Consider the following 22,458-nt stretch of genomic DNA (forward strand, 5'->3'; position numbering starts at 1 on the left):
TCTAAAACAGATTTAAAGTGTCGCGCCACCTCTCGCCCCAGCCCTGCCCACGATGCACACGGGGGATGCCCCTCGTCGTAACTTTCACGCAGAGGGGAAGCAACAAATTCACAATCAGAAAATTCAAGCCCGCACAGCTGGCTTGAGAATGGCAAGAGACACCCCCCAACATGCCTCCCGGAGCTCCCCTTTGCTAGGAAGCCCCAACCCCTGTAAACATGTCGTCCCGGTGAAGCCAAGCAACGTTCCCCTGGCCCAAGGGGATGGTGACAGAGGGTGGATCTGTCAGATCTCCATAGCATGCAGCCCGGCATGCAGCATGGGGTGTCTATAGCGGTGGGGACACGAGTGCAGATGGCTGCTGCAGTTAAGAACCCCTCCCCTGGCCTTCCTATTTTTCTCCCACACTCTTTAGGCAAATAACAGGGGGCCCTTGGGGCATCTCTGTCACCTCAGGTCCTTATGGGGTCTCTATCCTCTCAGCGCTTCGCAATCGTTCATGTACAATAGGAAAGTGCTGTTTTCGCCACTGGATGGGTGGGAAACTGAGGCACGGAGACTATGGGCCAGATTTGTCCAGGGATTTAGCACCTAAAGATGCAGGTAGGCGCCGGGTGGGATTTTCAGAAGCCCTCAGGCACCTAAATACCTTGAAAAATCCAGCCCTATGTCACATGGCCAATCTGTGGCAGAGCAGGGTCTCGCCAAGTCCCCAGCTAGCGCCCAAACCACTGGACCCGTCTCCAAGGGTGGGAACCTGCTTCTCTTTCTCGGTCCCTGACACCCTCTTACCCAGCCAGGGGCCAGCACTGGGGTCATCGTCCTGCTTGCGAAGCAACTTCGGTCTGCGGCCCTGGAGCAAGCAGACCTATGAAACATCCACAGCCAAACCCAGATCACATGGGGGCCCCGGACTGCAAGGGACCTGCTGGGTCACCGAGCCCAGCCCCTGCTATCACAGGCAACCCCAACACACCAGCCCAATTACATGCAAAGCAAGCACCATCTTCAAACTCGTGAGACACTGTCTCCCCCTGCCCCACGCCGCTCCGACCGCGTGTTCCCCCCACTCTTTGCATTTCCAGCTTGAACTGACTCCTGGCCAGTTTCTCCCCATTGGCTCTTGTAGCTTTAGCTTCACTAGTTCTTCTCCCTCCCTGGTTCCCTGCCCCCAGTGTATTTACAGAGCAATCAGATCCCCTCTCGGCCTGCGTTTTGCCAAGCTCTTCCAGTGTGTTGTCTTAAGACAGGCTCTCCATTCCCTGGGCCATCCTACCCGCCCTCCTCTGCCCTGTGCCAATCCGAATGCCTTTTTCTGGAACATGGGTACCCAAAATTGTGCACAGGATTCAAGGAGAGATCTTACCAGTGCTCTGGCTGCTCTCTCTCTCTACTGGAAACACCTTGCCTGATGCATCCTAAATCCCCTAGCAATGGGCCGCAGCCGCTAATCAGACCGCCGTCACTCTCCAGGGCTGGATTCCAGGCGGCCTGTGCAGTGAAAGGCTCCAGACCCTGTTTCCAGCAGTGTTTAAAGGGATACCTACCCATGACCCGGGCTTGAACCACCACTTTGACACAAGCATCCTCATGGGTCTCACTGGACAGCACCATCTCTTCTTTCAGGACCCCTTCTTTGTGCGCGGTGTACTCGCACTTAACACTGTAGCCTGGAATGGAGAAGGAATTAAAGCCAAGAGTCAATAGCCAAGCCTCTTGAAGGCAGCGTCGTGCAGGGGTTAGAGCTGGGAAATCTGGTCTACTCCTGACCTTGCCGTTGGTCATGGCAGTGCGACCTCTGGGTGCCTCAACTTCCCCCCCACTCCATGCGTACCTAGCCCCGCCTTGCGACAGGGCTGTATGGCCCTCGGACAGAGGCAACCATTTCCACACAGTACCTGGAGCCAGAAAGGGACTGGGGCAGCCAGCTGGCAAGCAGGAGCTGGGAGGCAGCATTACCTTATGGATAAAGCATGGGACTGAAACTCAGCAGACCTGGACTCTAGCACTGGATTGCTGAAGTGATTTTCCCATGTTCACCCAGTGCCTCGGTTTCCCCATCTCTGAAATGGGGATAATGATACTGACTTTCTTGTAAAGCACTTGGCGACCGGCCCCGGGCACTCTCTAGGAGCCAGGAAGGGGTTACGGTTGGCGAGGTTATAGATCCCCCTCACTTCCCTGGGCTGGAGAGCCAGCGTGCTCAGAAAACACCTGCTCTGGAGCTCTATCGAGCACCAGCCGGTGCTTCAGATCAGTCCCATCCATCACAGAGCGCGGGAGCTTTGCAGCAACGCCAGGCTCTGGGCAGGGAGATGTTCTTCTGGCTCCCTGCAGCTGGGCTTGGGAAGTGTCCCTCTATTGACTGGGAGGGAGGCTTTGCAGAGCCCCTGCCCAGCATCTCCGCCATGACCAGTGGCCCATGCCAGGAGGCCATTCCACCCAGCAAGCCGACGGTTTGGCTCAAAGATCCTCAGTGCATCAGTCTGTACAGGGCTGGGGACCCGGGGCTGATCTGCACAGACCTGGGGCTTTAATCCATCAGAGGAGAGCAGGTGATGTTTCCCAGATGCCCGACGGACCGAGCGAACTCTGCTAGGTACGTCTGTGCTGAGCCGGTGGCATGAACCGTCTCTAATCAGGAGAGCCAGGGAGGTGACTCTCTGACAGCAAAGCCAGTCCGAGCTGACAACCCACCCACTCCTCTAACCCAGCGCCCCACGGAGCAGCCATGGGGAGGCGAGGAAGCGCAGCAACAAGAAACGGCTTCAAGGAATTCCCATTGGAGCCTGAGCTGAGCGATGGCTGTAGGTGGGAATCACCGGTGCTGAATCCCATTGTATCCAGCAAGTGTAACGACCCGGCCCAGGGTCCTCAGCGGGGTTCGAACCTCGGCCTTTCAGCACCGCTGCACCGCCCGGTTGAGCTGAAGGAGCAACTCCTCTGGCTGGCAGCACTAGTGGGCTTTTATCCGCTGTGGACCAGCCACTAGAGGGGGACACCGCATGCGCTTTGCCAGTGTGACTAAAAGGGAGTCACTCGCAGACCCTGCTCAGCCCGAGGCGAAAAGGTGCTTCGAGCCCCCACTACACTCTGGGGGGCGGGGGGCGCAGAGCCGGGGCCGGACATGCTGCAAATGCTACAGGAGCACACGTTGCCCTCGCTTGGGGTCTGAACTGCAGCAGCACCCGGAGGCCCCAATCCGGATCCGGGTCGCACTGTACTAGGTACTCTGCAGCCACACGGCCCCTGCCTGGGGGGGTTCCAGGTTGAGAAAGGTGCAGCTGCTCCTGTATATGCCTCAGGGCCGCTTCGTACGCGGCCTGCCTCTGCAGGGATCCCCCTCCAGCCACTGCTGCTGGTGTAGCCCCCTTCAACTAGCGTTGCCACCTTTCTAACTGCTGGGCCCTGCCCCCTCCCCCCGAGGACCTGCCCCACCTCTACCCCAAGGACCCATCCCTGTCGCTTGCTGGATTGTCTCAAGGAGCCTGCCTGCAGGTAGGAGGCAGCCCCAGCTGAGCAGGGACTGGCGCGGGTTAATGTCCCGGCACCTCTCCCCGACCTGTGGTAACCGGACTTTTGGTTCAGGTGCCATTTAGGGTTGCCAGGTCCCCTTTTCAGGCGGACTTTCTGGTTGAAAACTGGGCACCTGGCAACCTTAAATGGCACCGGACACAGAAGCCAAAACCCGAAGTGTCTGGGTAAAATCCGGATGGGTGGAAGCTCTACCTTCAATGCTCCCTCCATCTGGCAGCGGCTGGCAAAGCCAGGGTTCAGCACCATTTCTACACACTGATCCTCGCCCTTCACACCCTGCCTTTCTCTCTCCCTCTGCACTAGGCCCAAGTGAAAATAAGCAGAGGCCACAAACTTGGATGGCCCCACCTGTTCACCACCCCATGCAGACTTATAGAACCCATTTTCACCAGGGCACCTGTGGCAGAGGGACGAACCGGAGCAGATCACTGGCTGGTGTATGGAGGCTGAGGCTGAGGAGGAGCAAAACAGATGCAAGAACTGCAAGTTTTATGGCTAATCTGCTCTGGTACACTTGGCATTAGCCCCAAGCATCAGCTGTCCCAGCTCCTGGGCTGTCAGGGTCACTTTTACAATAAAGATCAACATCCCAATATTCAAAGTTAAGTGGAAAGCTGCATGTGGTAACACTGAGTGCCCAATTGCATGAGCAATTTCTGTTACTGTGTGTGAAAATAAGGTAAGTGCAAACACCCACTTTCTGTGCACATTCACGGTAACCGTGTTTGCACGTGAGGGGTGCCAACCGGGCACAAGCTTCGTTAAGAGTTTGAACCAGTGGAACCGGAAGTCTCATGTGCGCTGGAGCTGAAGAGCAGTCTGCGAATGCAGATGATCAAACAGGTGCACAATTTGTCTCAGGAACAGGACGCAAGGATATTCCTACCATTTGGGACACAGCATTTAAACCAACAGGGACACGTTAAGGGAGCAATACGTCCCACTGAGAGAGATTCCAGAGCGATGCCAAATCCGACAAACACCGCAAACACAAAGACAGCCTAACAGCTGATGGATAGAGATACAACATGTCGTAACACTGACCCATGTCATGTGATCACAGCCAGGAACTACAGAACTCTCTCTCACCAGCTCTCCGGTCCATTACACACAACATACCCATTTGGAATTCTGCGCAATTACCCACAATGCTGTAGTATTTTCACACACTGCCCAAAAGTTGCCACACGCTTCACATGCCTCGTGGGTCCTTGCTCCAAAGAGATTATGATGTAATAGGGGCATTGCAGTAAATGCCCAAGACCCAGCGTGCTAGGTTGGCGTACACTGGTAATTAGCAAGACACAATGATTAGCCACTGGGCCATCACCATTTGAGTCTGAGGGAGTGGCCCTGGCGAGGCAGACTGTGCATCAGTCACACGCAGGAGTTCCCCCGATGATCTAGCACTTGCAACTCATGCTGAAGTCCAAGGGAACCGCAAATAACTAGCACATCCCAGGATCAGGCCCTGTCTACCGGCTGGAAGTTCTATTCCTAACTCTGACAGCCCAGCTCCGTGCCGCAGTTTCCCTAACTGTAAAATGGCGACAACACCACTTTGTGAAGCAGGGTGAGGTGCGAGGAGTAACGTACATGGTGCTGGGAACAGACCCAGGCATCCTGATTCCACATGCCAGAATCTAACCCCCGGCTGCTTTGCAGGCAGCCAGACGGCTGAGCCAAGGAAAGGAAAAAGGAGTGGACAGACTGATAGGGAAGCAGTGGGCCCAGGTGTTTTATGGAATGACAGGCAAATGAGGAGAGGCAGGAGAGGGACAGGAAGTGGGGAAATCCACGGTGTTAGGGATGCATCTGGCTGGCCAGATGGTGGCCCAGGAGAAGGTTTCCCCCCAGGCCTAATTGAAGAGACGGCTAATAAGGCCTGGCACCATCTGGCTCAGAGAGAGCAACTTCCAACAGAGCAACAGATGATCTCTGGCCTCCGGGTAGCTACGCTCAGCTAGTTTCCTCAAATGCAATTTAAGGACCAAAATGGACTTGAATTCTTGGTCTGCTCAGGGCTCATTTTAAAGCCTAACCCGAACGCGACTAGCTCACAGCCAATCTGAACCTTGCCCCGGAGCACTGAGTTGTTTTCACATCCGACCTGAAACTGGCACTTGTAGCCACGTCTCGCTGGGTTTGGGCCAGGTGGCAAGGTCAGGCACAGAGCAGCAGGAGCCGGAGCCAGCGGACCAGCATGGCTGGGGTGCTGCAAATAGACCTACCTCCTTCTGCCTTTCCCAAACCTGCCTGACCCACCGCCCTGCCCCCAGGAGCCGGGGGCCACCCATGCCCACACCCCAGCCCTGCCACAGCCCTCCACACCCCCAGGCAGTGGGATGGCCCAATTGTCCTGCAGGCACGGGGCAGCCCCCCCACACCATCTGCTGCCACCTCCTGCCCAGCCCCGCAGCAAGGCTCTGGGCACAGGGTGGGTCGGGGGGAAGAGTGGGGGCAGTACCCACTGGCAGAGCCCCCCGAGCTCCTCCTCCTTGGATTTCCTGAAGCGATGCAGCAGGCCCCATGAGCTCTTCCACACCAGGCAGGGCAGGGTGCTGGGCAGGGGGTGCCCGGTGCGGTGCCCCAGCTGGCCACACTGTTCCCCTGGCAGCTGAGTCTGTCTATCAAGGCAGAAAACAGCTGGTGCGAGCACATCTCTCGCTCGCTCCCTCCCTTGGCAGGGCTGCCTCTGCCAGCCACCAGCCCATGTAAATAAAGGACTATTTGCCATGGCCCCAACCCTGCCAAGTCATCCCCCAGCGCCCGTCCCCACTCTGCTCAGGCCTAATTGTAAAGCCCGACCCAAACCTGATCCAAGCATCCTCAGTCATTTCCACACCTGCCCCAACCCAAACTTAACACCTGAGGTCGAGTCCCCTAGGGGTCAGGTCGCAAGGCTCCAACTTGACTGTTCTTCCTCTGGGTCTTAGGGTCATTATCAAGCCTGAGCTATGCAGCAGAGTAGAACTGTGCTCTGCCTTCTCATCTTTGATACACTTTACTCCCACACGGCTCAGAGCCTTGCACGGTTGCAAATCACAAGGGTGGTAAAGATGCACGTGCAAACTGCAATTTTTCAAAAGCTTATAACTTGGCCAGATTTGGGCAGCTTTCCCCCGGGATGGCAGAGGGCATCTCTCTGACACCAGAGCTAGCCCCAGGCCTAGTTTCAAGTCCCTGCGTCAAAGCATGGGGGTGCTAGAGCATCTCAAAACTGTTGTAAGAGGAGTTGTTTTTTCTAACAGGGGCAAAACAATGTATTTTCCCCGAAACTCGTTCTCAAATAACTGAACTATTTTTGCTAAAACTTAAAAACAAAAAAACAAAAAAACAAAAACAGCTGGAGGCAGACGCCCAGCGTGGAAAATTCCAGCCCAACAGGTTAAAGTTTGACAAAGTTACAAGCAACTAAAAATAGGGTCTTGTAATGGGAAGTGTCAGGTAACCTTAACTCTAGGTGGCGCTATCTACCATTCCTGCTTCTAAGGTATTTACAGCACCCAGCACAATGGGGCCCTGATCTTTGATGGGGGTTCCTGGGCTCTGGACACTGTTGTAATATAAACCACCAGCCAACCTCCCAAGTCTCCAAAATGCCGGCTGTAATTTGCTCAAAATTTGCCGGAAAAGTTCTATCTTAGGTGAAGCTGTGGCACGTGACAAGCCAAGTGGATTGGAGAAGTGGGGGGTAATTCTGGTTTAGCACGGGGAAGCCAGCTTCAGTCTCACCAACGGATAGGGTTGCCAACCCTCCAGGAGTCTCCCAGAATCAGGCCCTATTTCCCATAGGCTACTGAAGCCAAACCGGGAGATTTTAGGTGCTGAAAATCCAGCAGCGCAGCAGGGCTAAGGCAAGCTCCCTGCCTGCCCTGGCCCCGCGCTGCTCCCAAAAGCAGCTGGCACATCCCTGGAGGGGCCCAGTTGGCTCTGCGCGCTGCTCCCGCCCCCAGCACCGACTCTGCAGCTCCCATTGGCCGGGAACTGAGGCCAATGGGAGCTGCGGGGGTGGCGCGGGCAGCACGGGGAGCCCCCTTCCCTTCCCTCCCCCCCAGGGGCCACAGGGACGTGCCAGCCACTTTCAGGAGCAGCTTGGGGCCAGGGCAGGCAGGGAGCCTGGCTTGGGGCCAGGGCAGGCAGGGAGCCTGGCTTAGCCCCGCTGCACCGCCGACCGGGAGCCCCCCAAGGTAAGTGCCTCCTCGTTGGAGCCTGCACCCGTCACCCCCTCCTGTACCCCAACCCTCTGCCCCAGGCTCAGCCCAAAACCCCCTCCCACAGTCTGAACCCCTCTGCCTCACCCCGCAGCCCAGAGCCCAACCCCCTGCCCCATGAAAGTGAGTGAGGGTGGGGAGAGCGAGCGACAGAGGGAGGGAGGATGGAGTGAGCTGGGTGGGGCTTCGGAGAAGGGGCAGGGCCTCAGGGAAGGGGCAGTGCAGGGCAAGGGTGTTTGGGTTTGTGTGATTAGACAGTTGGCAACCCGACCAGTGCAGGGTCTAGTGTAGCCAGCATTCCCTCACTACAGGAGATTGGAGCACTTGGCAGAACCCTACGTTGTCCAAGGTTGCTGATCCTTAGATCACTTTGCTTCTCTTCCTGCTCCATGAACAGAGCACTCTTGTGTTTAATGGAGTGAAAGCTCCAGGTCAAAGAAACACGTGGAAAGGTGGCAAGGTGTGAGCTCCCTGATCTCTGGCGGAGGGATCTCCAGAGGCCAGGCCAGGTGCTGCGATAACGCCATCTCTCGCTCCCCCAAAGAGCTCCCTCACTCCTGCAGAACAATGATTTTGGAGCAGGCCCTGACCGTGGACAGAGTCCATGATTGGTCCTTGATCTAGACAAGATCCTGCCTGCCTAGGGCTTGTGCGAACAGGGTTGGATACCTTTCTACTAGATCCAGTTCCAATTCCTCACTGCCATTTTTTAGCAGGAAAGACGAGAGTCATTCCCCATAGGTTCCACTATCTTGAGCCAGAGGCAAGGTCCAGCACAGTAGGAGATGTCAGACAAACCCCTCGCGATTCACACCTGGAGGGATCACTTGGATAACCGTCCTCAAGAGCGTAGGAGAAACCACCCTGAGAACGGTCTGCGTGGCAATGTCTGAGCAGGCCGCGTGGCCCCTCCTGGGCTATCGGGGCTCTTCGCGGCAGGGACCCTTTCTCACTATGCTTTCGCACACAGTGCCCAGCACAACGGGGCTCTGATCCCGGATGACATCTCTAGCCCCAACTGCCATCTATTAACAGCAGCAGCCATCTGGGTCCCACGTGACGACTAGCTGCTTTTCTGAAGCCTCATCGCTCATAGAAGCAGTCTTGGTAGCGAAGACTCCCCTCACGGACAAATCTTTCATCTGAACGCAGAACCCCGCCCCAAGCCACCGAGCCTGGGGATCCCTACGGCTCGAGCGTTCCAGCGGAAGAACACGCTGCTGCCAGCCACTGTTCCACCCGCAGCACCAACACAGAGAGGCGAGCCGTTCCACAAGGCCACTGACGTCTCTGTGAACACCACCTGCCACGTTGTTCCTGCCTCTCCCCCAGCACCTCTTTAAAATGCAGCAAATAAGAAGCCCCAATCCATGGAGGCCACGTTCACCGTCTCTCTTTCACTGGGGACCTGCTGTTACTTTTCACCGGAGGAGGAAGCTAATGCAACCCGACTTTCCACTGAGATACACCTTTCAGCCGCTAACGTTGGTAAGTCCACAGAGTTTGCGGTCAGACGGGATCATTAGATCATCCACTCTGACCTCCTGGCTAGCCCAGGCCAGAGAATCTCAACTCCCCCTGTACTGAGCCCAGGCACTTGTGTTTGGCTAATGCGGGGTTCCTGGGATCAACCTGGAGATCAGGACCCAGAATTGGGTCCCCAGAATGTTTCAAAGGGTCACATGGCAGCTCCTGTCCCACGGGGCTGGCTGGGCTCGCCTCCCTCTCCAGGCACTGCAGCCTCTGGGATCCCTCCCAGCGCCACTCAGGTTTGGCCCAGCCGCCAAGACGACGGAAGCCCGGGTAGGCCAAAAGTGAGTGAGTGGCACTGCAACCCTGTGAGCCAGGGCACAACTCCCCTCACGCAAATTTGTCCAGTCAGAGGGGTGGGGCCAAACCTGAGCAGCGCTGCAGCCCTGGAGGGGAGAGCCAAGCCCAGCCAGCCCCACAGCACAGCATCTACAGGAGACGCCAGTGTGGGGTGAGTGTCAGGCAGGACCCAACCCCCCTGGGGGCCAGCACCCGACTGAACTACCCCAGGGCAGGGCTGTAACCAGGGCGTGGTTGCGGGGGCAGCTCAGGGCCAATAATGCCAGGCAGCTTGGGCGAGCCCTGTGGAGCGGAGCTTGGGGAAGGAGAGTCATCTCTACCTCCTGACTCACCTCAGCAGATCATCCAGCCTGTCTGGGTGGGGAGCGGGGGCACAACCAAAAAATCGGAGCCAGACAGGGACGTGGTCCCACATGCCCCCTCCCCTCATCAATCGCTGCTGGCAGGGGGTGCAAATATGCTTGCTCGCCCCAGAAGCTAAAACCCCTAGTTATGGCTCTGCCCCAGGACCTCCACCCCTGGGTCACGACAGGCCTGGAACATTTACAGAGGGGTCCTGAGTCCAAAAAGGTTGAGAACCGCTGGACTGAAGCATCTTCCAGAAAGGCAGCCAGGCTTATGGGAACACACAGAGAAAAAGAATCTCCCCTTCCCTGGGTGGTTTATTCCAGCAGTTAATCACCCACCCTGTCAAACACCTGCCTTCTTGCTAATGTGAACGTGTCGGGCTTTAACTTCCAGCCATTGGGTCTTGTCCCGCCTTTCTCCGCTAGATTACAGAGCCCGTAGTACCTGGCATTTTCTCCTCAGGAAGGTAATCGGACACTCGGATCAAATCACCTCTCAGGCACCTTTCTGAGAAGCTAAACAGACCAAGCACTTGAAGTCTCTCGCTGTCAGGCATTTTCTCCAGCCCCTGAAACACTGCTGTGGCTCTTTTCTGCACCCTCTCCAATTTCTCAACTTGCTTTTGAAAGTGCAGGCACCCGGCTGGACACGCAGGGCCCAGTGTCGGTCACACCAATGCTGCACCCCGAGGTGAAACCATCTCCCTGCTCCTACTCGCTACTCCCCTGCGGATACACCTAACGATTGTATTAGCCCTTTTGGCTCCAGTGTGGCACTGGGCACTCATGCTCAGTTGCTGGTCCCCTGTGACCCCTAAACCCATTGCAGACTCGCGGCTTGCCGGGATACCGCCCCCCATTCCGTAGCTACGGCCTGCATTCCAGGTAGCTACGTGCACAACTTTGCATTTGGCTGCATTAAACACTTTTCAGAACTTCCCTCTGCCAAGTAGAAGCAGGCCAGGCCAAAGACTGCACACATGCACGCACAGAGCCTGCGTGATCCCTCCAAGATCCACTGTAAGCTAATAGCATTAACATTGCTGCCGTGAACTCGACTGCGCTCTGCACATTCGTAACATACAGTGCTCTCCTTGCTCATTCACCATTACGAAAACCTCGGCCCCTGCTTCCCACTGTGCCTGGTCAGGTCCTGTTACCCAGTCACACCCACTGACAGGTACGGTAGGTTCTGAGAAGGCGCAAAGTGGCGTACAGTAGAGACTCCCCACCCAACTTCCTCCCACTCAGCGTGAGTCACAGGCTCTTCGGCCCCCTTACCCACCAGAAGGGAAGAGGGGAGAACAGTCTGACTGTGAGGAATTCTCTGTTATTCATCCCATGGAATCCAGCCCACAGTCTGCAAAGGTTTAAAACCCAGAGAAGGAAGTACTCCTCCAGGCAACACACCGTCAACCTGTGGAACTCGCTGCCAGGAGATGTCGTGAAGGCCAAAAGTATAACTGGGTTCATGGAGGATAGGCCATTAGCCAAGCTGGTTAGGGATGCAACCCCATGCATCCAGCTGCCAGAAGCTGGGACTGGATGACAGGGGATGGATCATTCAAAATTGCCCTGTTCTGTTCCTGCCCTCTGAAGCATCTGGCAGCGGTCCCTGCCAGAAGACAAGATACTGGGCTAGATGAACCATTTGTCTGACCTGGTGTGGCCATTCATTCTTATGTAGAGCATTACCACTGCTACTTGGTGGGAAGAGTGTAACATGCTGGAAGACTTGGTGTGTTTGCAGACACATTGCTAGTTCTTAGGTCAGTGCTGATCCCTGCCATCCAAACCACGGCATGTTAGGAAAACCAAGGTTGAGGGACCCTGAAATCACCATGGGCGGGGGATCACATGCTCTATTGTTTGCAGTGTGAGCACCTGTCATGAAAACTTCCCCCGTTTCCACTAGGAGACCCAATGTGACACCAGGCGCCGGAGGGTAACAGAGGCGGCAAGGGAGCAGATGCTGCAAGCGTCTGGGTACAGACCTGATCCTTATGCGGCCGTACTTTGTACTGCAATAAAGCCAGCAGGGTTAATCCTGGAGTGGCGTGGGAAGGTGTCCTACTGTGGTGGAAGAAATAAGGCAGTGCCCCACAGAAACCTTCTGCACAGGATTGCAGAGTACCCTCATGAAAGCTTCCTAGAGATCTCCATGGAGGATTCCCAAGCCATCCCTGTGCACTAAACAGTCTTTTCCGCAGGGGCACCCTCTGTGGAGCTGGAGCGGCCACTGGGAAGCAGATACCCACTGCACCGCACTCTCTCTTCAAATTAAACAAACTAAAGGAGCATGTAACCCCTACAGTTGGATTGAATTGCATACTAACCAGATGTGCCTTCCCCGGCATCACGCTCAGCCATGAGGCAGTCCTGCGATCGGCTGGGCTGCTCCGGGGTTAAAAATAGTTCCTGGCTCTTGGGGAGAATCCCCCACTCACTTGTCTCCCATTCTCCTCCTCCAAAACCTCCTCCTCCTCCTCGTTGTTACCGGTGGTGGCCCGGGACTTAGACTCCTAGGAGGTGTCCACGCTGCATTTGTGGGTAGTGCTCAGGTCACTGCCGAGAATCGCATGCAGCTCCTTGTAGAAGTGGCATGTCTGTGGTGCAGAACGAGAATGACTGTTCGCCTCCCTTGCCTTATGGTACGCCTGCTGAAGTTCTCCGATTTTCATGTGGCACTGCTGCGGGTCCCTGGTGTACCCCTTCTCCGTCATGCCCAGCGTGATCTTTTTGTAGACGTCTACGTTTCTTCTGCCGGATTGGAGCTGTGTCTGGACAGAGCAATAAGATCCCCCATCTCCTGTGTACTTCAGGCAGCGGTGCGTTTGGGGCACCGAGTCACCGTGATCAGCTGGGCTGGTGAGCTCTCTGCTCTGATCAAACAGGAAATGGGAATTCAAAAGTTCCTGGGGCTTTAAGAGGGGAGGGGCTCTTTCCTGTGTACCCAGCTGCTGTGCAGCAGAGTTGAAATCGATCAGCACAGCGGTCACAGCTGAGCATTGTGGGACACCTCCTGGAGGCCAATTCACTCAACTTACGCAACTCTGTGTCTACACTGCCTGCCTGTCGACACATCAATATGGAATTAAGGGCTACGCCTCTCACAGAGGTGGAGTAATGAAGGTGACGTAACAGGTGAGTTAGGTCAGTGGAAGGGACCTGGTAGTGGAGACACACACATTACTAAGGTGGACGTAAGGCAGCTTCCGTCAACCTAAGTTTGTAGTGTAGACCAGGCCCAAGGTACAGAACTGGCTGTGCAGGTCTGCAAACTTTTCAGAGCAGACCTCCACGTGAGAAACACATCAAAAGGCAATATTTATAAGAGCTGTTCAGAAGTACCAACAGCTCATACCTGTGGGGGCGAACGGCAGATCAGCTCTGTTCAGACAGTGAATTGCTTTATTGTCAGCCACACATTTGAAAATTGTAAGGGGGCGGGAGGGGGAAGTATTGTCAGCGCAGTAGGTTCTCATTTCTCATAGGCCAGAGAAAAATGCAACATAAAAGCAAACCACGCTAAGCCTTTTCATCTGAGGAAAGGTATTAGTCAAATCCCCAGCTCACGAGAAACACAGAAAAACAGGAGCTTGCCATGAGTAAGCCGAAAACGTGCACCTCTACAGTCAACAATCTTTGCCAATTACCGCTGTGATGCCTGAAGAGGGACTCAAAGGAAAGTGACATTTGGGGTGGGGGGGAAATTACAATCCAAAAAACGTTCTGTGCATCTTAATCTGCAGAATGGAGTTCATGAGCTCTGGCAGGCGAGGTGATGATCATAGCTGATTCAACTTTTATATGCAACGATTCAAGATTTATGAAGCATTTAAACTGGTTGCTAGGGGCATGGCAGGGCAAGAACAAAAGAAACCAGTAAGATAAATAGCATCCATTGGAACCACCAAGATTTCCCCTTTGATGCTTTCAGAAGCTTTAGATCGAATGATTCATAGCTGTCAGTAGCTGACAGTTCATCCTACCCTCAAGAACAAATGTTTTAGGGAAAAACGCACATTTTGCTCCATATTAATGATGTTTGGCATTAACAGAATGCTTTTCATCAATCAATCTCAAAGTGCTTTGCAAAGGTTTTCCTAAAGGAAATGCCTAGAGGCCGGCACTGAAATCAGGGCTACATTGTGCTAGGTGCCGTATAAATACATAGCAAGTCCCTGCCCCAAAGAGCTTCCAGTGGCATGCATGGTAGGGCTACTCCTGAGCCATGGACCTGAGAAACCTGGGGTCCTCAGCCTTGGGGCAGTCCATCTGGTGGGGCTCCCCACAGTGAATCAGCAGGAAGCCAGGCAGGTTTCTGTTGGAACACTGTCCCTGCTTGTGATCGTATGAAAAGTCATCAAACTTGACGTGTTTCTGCCAAACACCTCAAATTCCACCAACTGTCATTCTCGAACAAAATGGTCATCGGAAAAGTTCCAACCTGCTCTCCGGTGACCCAGGCATCCAGGACCTCCAGAACTCTCTGCCCGTCAACTCACTGGTCAAATCCAGTTCAGTGTCTGGATGTCAGATTCCAAACCCCGCTGCAGCACTTGAGCTTGGTTTGGGTTTAGATGGCAATGGCTCATCCCTGGAGAATTAAACAGGATCTCTGATTCGCTCAGCTGCAAACTACTCTCAGAACCACCCCTGGTAATCACACAGCAACCCGCGAGCAGATTCTCCCATTCCTGCCGTGGCCTTACCAGCTCTTTTGAAGGCAAGTGCCAAGCAAAGCCCAAGGGAAATCTAAGGATTGCTCTTCATGAACAAGACCTTCCCCGCCGGTAACAGGAGGATGGGGGCTTTCCCAGGGTCTTTCTTGCTCCAAGGGATCTTTTCTCGTGGCACCCCTAGGTTTGTGGGGGGAGCACCAAGCCCTGTTCTGCTCTCTGCTTCTTGAATCCTTGCTTGACTTTAGCATTCGTTCAGCGGCTCTTTACTCTGGCGGCCTGCGGGTTTTGATTTCAGGCTCGCGTTCTCTGTCCGCAGCCTTCACAGAAGAGCACTAATACTTCGCTCTTACCCTAGAGCTTTTCAGCACAGCTTTCCACGTGCTTTGCAAAGGGCAAGTAGAATTCTTCCCATTTGGCAACGGCCAAAAGGGACCATTAAAACCCTCCGGTCTGACCTCCTGCATAACGCCAGCCAATTTCAGCCAGTGATTCCCGCATCAGGTACAGGAACTTGGGGTTGAGTTAGCACTTCTCTTTCAGAAATCCACAGCGTGCCTCAGTGAGTTGTTGTACTCGTTAATTTCCCTCGCTGCTAAAAGCTGCGACATATTCCCAGTTTGAACGTTACTGACTTCAACCTCCAGCCAATGGATGTTGTTATGCCTTTGTCAGGCAGATTAAAGAGCCCTCTAGGATAGATGGCCCCTCTGGGGAAACTGAGGAACAGCAATGCTGAGATGGGGCTCTGAAAAGCAACTATGTACTACTGGCACCCTCCTTCTCAGCAGACCTACTCCCTGCACGGATTGAGCCGTGCTTCCTGAGCTGCACACACAGTTTTAGAGTCTTTACTCCTACTAGCCCTGTGGCACCTCCAGCAGAAGGAACCAGGGTTTACCCTGGCTTGGGCATCAGCAGCAGAACAAGTTAACTACGTTCCCAGCGCAAAATCCCTTTTTTGGTGACAGAGAACCCAGCTTGACTCTCCCAGCCCCAGGGGGTGGAGATCTGCAGGCCCGGCAGTTGGAGACACTTTCTTACTTGTCAACGGAGCAGATTTGATGCAGTGGACATGGTTCCCCACAGTGCTCCTCACAGTCACTTTTTGGACAACCTCAATGGAGGTGTCTTGCCCAGAGTGGTAGAGCAAGTGATAGAAATGGGATCAGAAGCCAGGAATCCGGACTCACAGGCTGCTGCTTAGTATATAACTAGGCTACCACTGCCTGGCGTACGTACGTCTGGGTGTCTCTGTTGTGGCCTTACTGAATGGCGCAATTTGAGAGAGAAGCCAAAAGGTGAATCAACCTATTCCTTGCCCCTGGCTGCTGGCGGGGACAATTCTCCAGGGATTCAGGCATCGGTTTCCCGTCTGCACCAGCTATGAAGCTTTTATCATGGTTTGGTTCTCTCTTTCGGCACCAGCTGCTCCAGATGTCCTCGTACTCTGCCCCATCTACGGTGTCTGACAGGAGGTAGGTGAGGATCTGAGCAGTTTCATTTGTGATGCTTCAGATCAATACTTTGTCCTATCAAGCGAGAGCTGTATGATCCCAGCTGAGCCACACGGAGAGCTGGGAGAATAGCTGGGCATGACCGACAGCATCCTAAGGGGGCAAACTTTCCAGCCTGTGCCCTTATGGCGCAGGCCATTTGCACGTGGAGGGCTCTGGCTGCGCCTGAGGGACTAGAAAGCTAGCCTGAGGATCAGGGAAGGTTTGTAGTGGCTGTGGGAAATCCAAGCTATTGTGTCAACCCTTGAACCTTTTCCTGGTCCCCTAGCCCAGAATTTCTCAAATGCGCACACCAGGGGCTTTTCATGCAACCATGGCAGCTTCCTGGGCAGTGATGGGGGCGGGGGGGAGGGAAGAAGCATCAGCCCCTCCCTGTTGCTCCTGGATGTGTGGCCCTGAACTGCCTGTGCAGGCAGGTGGGGCACAACGCTGCAGGAGCAAGGTGAGTTCTTCACCTTGTGGGGAGGGGCAGCGGGGCTCCGCCTTCAGCCCTGGGGTGGATGAATCAATCAATCATAGAATATCAGGGTTGGAAGGGACCTCAGGAGGTCATCTAGTCCAACCCCCTGCTCAAAGCAGGACCAATCCCCAATTAAATCATCCCAGCCAGGGCTTTATCAAGCCTGACCTTAAAAACTTCTAAGGAAGGAGATTCTACCACCTCCCTAGGTAACGCATTCCAGTGTTTCACCATGCTCCCAGTGAAAAAGTTTTTCCTAATATCCAACCTAAACCTCCCCCACTGCAACTTGTTCTATCAGTGTAGTCCCCATTTCCCTCTTGTTTGTCTGTATCATCTCTGTCTGGTTCTGTGATTGTTTCCGTCTGCTGTATAATTAATTTTGCTGGGTGTAAACTAATTAAGGTGGTGGGATATAATTGGTTACATAATCATGTTACAATATGTTAGGATTGGTTAGTTAAATTTCAGGAAAATGATTGGTTAAGGTTAAGCAGAACTCAAGTTTTACTACATAGTCTGCAGTCAATCAGGAAGTGGGGGGTAATGGGTACAGGGAATGGGGGTGGGGAAATTGGAATCATGTTTTGCTAAAGAGGGAAATGGGAACAGGGAATGGGGTGGGGAAATTGGAATCATGTTTGGCTAAGGGCAGGAATGGGAACAGGGATACAGGTGTAAGGCTCTGTGGTGTCAGAGCTGGGAAGAGGGACACTAAGGGAAGGAAACTGGAATCATGCTTGCGGGAAGTTCACCCCAATAAACATTGAATTGTTTGCACCTTTGGACTTCGGATATTGTTGCTCTCTGTTCATGCAAGAAGGACCAGGGAAGTAAGTGGGTGAAGGAATAAGCCCCCTAACACTTAGGGCCCCCACTGCCTCCCCCGGCCCTGCATCCATCTCCCCATTGCCCTGGCCTGCACTGCTTCCCCCTGCAACCTGGGGATGCACCGAGAGCTCCTAGGTAGCGGGCACACTCTTACTCCTGGTGTTGTTGCCAGCTGGTCAAGGCAGGAGATAAGCACCGCAGGGAAGAGTTGGGGGTCACTCCCTCCCGGTTCGCACAGACAGGAGACATCACTGGGGAGCACCAGGCTGGGCCGGCCGGAGCGTGGCAGAAGGGGAGTCTTCACCCACTCGTTCCCACACCGGGACTCCCTGTGCTCCAGTATCAGCAATTTAAATGGCTCCTTGGCAACTTCCCATCCGGATGGTGGCTTAAGAAACTCAGACAATACGGGCCCATCCTTTCCCTGCCCATTCACTTGCACAGGGTCACCTCTCAGAGCAAACACCTCCTCTTCCACCGTTCTTACCATCTGGGCCCCATGCACTACAGGGCTGGGCTTACTGAAAAGCAGAGATAGGCTCTGTCCTCCTGCAGTGCAGGGTGGGCTGGGGATGGGGCAGGGGCACTGGACTGGGAGTCTGAGAACCTAGTGTCTCTTCCCGGCTCTGCTACTGATCCGCTCTGCATCCCTTGGCATGCTCCCTTACGACAGCAAAAGATAGGCTGGTAGAGCAAATCTCTTGATTAATTCTTTAACAATTAGCAAACGTGGGGGAGAACAACAAACAGAGCTTTAGGGGTTAGGTCCCATGTCTCGGAAGGACAGAAATTCTACTTACCGGGACTACAACCCACTACCTTGAAGGATTAATGAGTTGAATACAGATTTCCTTCCCAAATGTCAGCTCTGAAAGCAGCCTCGCTGTAACCAGGTACAACATAACCCTGCCATCAGCCAGGCGCGCAGGGAATGTTCATTAGAGAAATGATTCCAAACAAGCAGTTCAAGAACCAGAGAGACACACAGCTTCCTGTCTAGACACACCCACCAGAACCAAGAGGCAGATTCTCAAGATAATTCAGGTCTGTTGTGCTCAGCTGCTCTACTGCAGAAGCTGCACTTCGCGGACAGTAAAATTACAGCCGAGCCCCGTTAAACTCCCCACTCACCGGATTCCACAGAACCCGTTCCAGTTACTAACTTGCTGGTTTGATCCAATTCGCCTTCAATCCACTGTAGGGCCTGGCGTTTCAATACTGTTGACAGACTCGATCCTGCAAGGGGTTCAGAGCCCTGGCCCCATTCCAGCAAAGCACTTCTTATGCACGGCGTTTGACTAGGAGAACAAGAGCGGGTCCCACTGGCTGCAAGGGAAGCACGTGCCTAAGTGCTTTGCTGGAGCAGGACCAGCGTTCTGAACAGCGGGCAGAACCGAGCCCTAATTTCCTAGACTCATGAAGATCCAGAGATGATGTACTCTCCACACTGCGGGACAGAGTGCAATAAGGAATTGCTCAGGGGCTGCGAAGGAAATGGGAGAAAGGCTCAGATGAGATCTGAGACACAAGAAGGTTTTTTCCTCCAAGGGGCAGATGCTGTGGAGGAGAAGGGTCTTGCCTCAGTGCACAGAACACGCGGCGGGATGGAGATAAAGCCAATGCCAGGTGAGAGGAAGGGAAGAGAAAGGCAAGAATTGTGAAATAAACTGAATGTGTCCAAGGCATGTATCTGACCAACACTACACTAGTATCTGAGCACCTCAGAATCCTTAATGTATTTCTCCTCACAGCACCCTGGTGAGGCAGGGCAGGACGATTGTCCCCATGCTACAGCTGGGGAATGAAAGCAGAGATTAAGTGACTTGCCCAAGGTCACCCAGGAAGCCGGTGGCAGAACCAATGACAAGCCAAGGGAGCTGGCTGAGAACGGGGTGAGTGTGCCCAAAGCGTCCATACCCGCCGCCTCAGAAGCAGGACTCATCATTTTCCATTTCATCTGACAGCTGCTCTCACCAGCTGCTCATTCTTAACAGCTTCAGGGAGGACGCACACCGGAGACGGTGACAGATCCAGGAGAGACTGTCACTCTGATGAGCTCGGACTGGCCGATGCTGACCAAGCCAAGAGCCTCAGACCCTGCGAGTGTGGATAAGACTTTGGGCAAGTGCCAAACCTGGGCTCCTCTACTGCTTGAAGCACAAAAATAAAGCAAGGCTCCCGTACCCAAGCTGAAGAATGTAAAATCCCATCTCCTGCTGTGTCCTGCCCACCGCCCCGCAAGAGAGGAACGTTCCCGAGGGCATCGGATCAACTGAAACACCCGAGGGGCTTTAATGGCCGCACCGAGATTGAAAATACATCTCCAAGAGAACGAACACTGGGTCCGACGCAGTGGCGCTGGTGGGAGCCTGCCTAGCCCCATCCCAGCCTGGGGAGTGAACTCCCACGGGGGCAACAAACCATCACAAACCTCCCTGTTCTGCGCCGAGGGCCAGGTGCACTTCTCCAGCCTCCTCTGACATCGATACAGCGCAACACAGGTGCAGTAAACATGGTCCACAAACCCTCTCGAGACAAACCTCTCCACTGCACACACAGCTGTCCCCTGGGGAGCTGATGAGAGAGAAAAAAACGCCCAGGATCGATACGATCCCCATCACCGAATGCACGGCTGGAAGGCGCTTGGATAATACTGGTGAGGGCAGGGCAGGAACCTGCCCAGGAAGAGCAGCCAGAGGTAACTTCCGGCCCATGTCTCATCCACCCCACGCTGCTACTGCTGAAGGCTGTGTTACTGCAAGTGACCCTGTACAGTCCAAGTTAACTTGGCTGTGTGCACCAGTGGAGAAGGCATCGGGCTGGGAGCCAAGAGGCTGGAGTTCTGGGTCAGAGCTGGGAATGGAAGTGCTGCGTTTCCAGCCAATGCCCATGCCTCAGTTTCCCCATCTGTAAAATGGAGCTCGCAATGACCTACCTTGGTAAGCACCTTCAAGATCGATGGACCAAAAGGGGCTTTACAGGGGTACAGCACTGCTATTAGAGTGAACGAATCGGACTGTGAATGGGAATTCCAGGAGGGCTTCATGCTGCTCATTCAAAGCAAGAGAGGAAGGAATTTACTAACTTCCAGTTCTGCGGATCTCAACAGAAGACTGACGTGACCCCTCGCAGGTTTCAGTCTGACCCATGGCCACCTAGTCAACATCAACTGAAGTAAATGCGCATATTTATGCGTGCGCACACCCCCGCAGAGTTTTGAGCTGAACAAACTGCCTTTAGATGTATAAACCCCTCTGACCTATCAAAACCCATACGATTTACCAATTAACTGTAGAGACACCCAATCCTCCAGCCTGTATGTGCCTGCAGGGGTCAGCTGCTCACTCTCTGCAGCATACGCAAGCCCCAGGCTGCTTTTTAATGATCCCCCTTTCCCCCATGGCTGATCTAAAATTCTCTTAGAAAACCAGTGGCTGCATGACAGACCTCTGAAACAAAAGGGCTCCTTAAACCCTGCTTGCAGGTGATAAAACCAGAGTGCACCGAGCATCCCTGCAGAGAGTTTAAAACAGAAGGAGCAACCATCCCAAAACGTGGTTTGGGGTTTTGTTTCCAGGCATTTTGTGAGCCCTCCTTCTCTATGGGGATGGGATGGAGCTGAGCAGAACTTCCTAAGCTTCTGGGCATCACAGACAATGCCTTTGTCCATGGTACCCTCCCCGGATGGCTCCCACAAGGCCTGGGGGTTGGGTGCGAGAGTGGATTGTGTGTTGTGTTGTGTGATTGTGTGTGTGCCCCTTCAGAGGGGCAAGTCTTTATGCATCACCAGGACAATCTACCAGAACGGCCAGTGCGGCATCTGTGCCATGCCCAGGTCTGCCCAGGCTCAAGGAACTGAGGCAGCCAGACACTCCGTGTCTCTCTAATCTGAACCCAAGGGGCAGGTTGGATACTGGGTGGAAGTCAGCCAGGTGGTCAGGGCCAGGCATGCAATGGGCTGGCTGCAGGAGTCCCTGGGCCAAGTTCCCTGGTCTGTGCTATGCTGGAGGTTGGACTGGATGGTCAGAACGGTCCCTTCTGCCCCTGCAAGCGATGAGCACACAGCCACTTCCAAAGGGGGGCAGGCAAGGACCTCCACACTAACAGACCCAATACCCTCCCCCACTCCCACCAGCCAAGCAGGACCCTGGGCCCAAGGCTGGGTTGTGGCAGGGAGCATTCCCATCACTCCCTGTACATCAGCCTAGCCTCAAACTAGAAGGCCCAGAGTTTGCACCATCCCAGGAGCGCTCTGCAGTTCCAGGCACACCCAGTGCTGGGCTAATCCACTCTGCCCACCCGACCGAGGAACCCGCACAGCCCTCGCACCAGGAAAGAGTTCTGAGCCACGGACAGAAGAGTCCACAACTCCAAACACACCTCCCGACTGGGACTCGACAGACTTGAGTGGGGAGGCAGCGATTCGTCCCTCCGCGCTTCCAGCACAACCACAGGACAGGAGCCCATCAGATCCCTCCAGCCAGCACTCCCAGCTTTTTCCCCTCACAGGCCATCCGCAGACAATGGTGTCCAGTGATAGAGGCAGGAGAGGGGCCACCTCACGGCCAGCCTCGCGACTGAGCGGGCTGCCAGTGGAATGACCAATGCCATCGGAGCCCCTCTGGAGTGGCTCTGCTCCCGCTGCGCTTTGAGAGCGAGTCGCCACACCGAGGGCCCTCATCCCAGCTGGAGGGGTGCCCCTGAGCCTCAAACCGCAGAAGGTAACAAGCAACCCTGGGCACGGGCAACTCTTCCCAGCTGCCCCACCTGCTAGGCCAAGTTACCAAGAGCTCCACCATCTGCCCCGAGAGGCAGCTGCTGCCGACAGCACGAGCGGGCAGAGCGTGGGGGGCGAGCAAAGCAGGATGGAGGTGCAAGGCCGCTGCACCCTGGGACTGCAATGGGCACTGCAGAGCACAGGGGGGAGATGTGTGAATGTAAAATCCTTCCCCTGGTGGGAGCAGGGCTGTCCTGGCTTGGTCGGGGAAGAGGATTTCATTTTACAGGCACAGAACTTAACTCTGCAGGACAGTTCTTCAC

General features: G+C 54.6%; 1 protein-coding gene across 6 annotated transcripts in view; it reads right to left on the minus strand.

Annotated features, from left to right (window-relative positions):
- ADISSP (adipose secreted signaling protein) overlaps window positions 1-22,458 on the minus strand; it is a 163,619-nt gene that overhangs the window by 19,259 nt on the left and 121,902 nt on the right. For all 6 annotated transcript variants that reach the window (XR_012668253.1, XR_012668252.1, XM_075128176.1 and 3 more), the window contains exon 5: window positions 1,548-1,670. Coding sequence is in view for 4 of the 6 variants with exons in the window: in XM_075128176.1 (XP_074984277.1) it covers window positions 1,548-1,670 (123 nt within the window). In the remaining 2 variants the exon portion in view is untranslated. The remainder of the gene's footprint in view (window positions 1-1,547; window positions 1,671-22,458) is intronic.

The sequence above is a fragment of the Caretta caretta genome, chromosome 4 (assembly GCF_965140235.1).
Source record: "Caretta caretta isolate rCarCar2 chromosome 4, rCarCar1.hap1, whole genome shotgun sequence".
Lineage (NCBI taxonomy): Eukaryota > Metazoa > Chordata > Testudines > Cheloniidae > Caretta > Caretta caretta.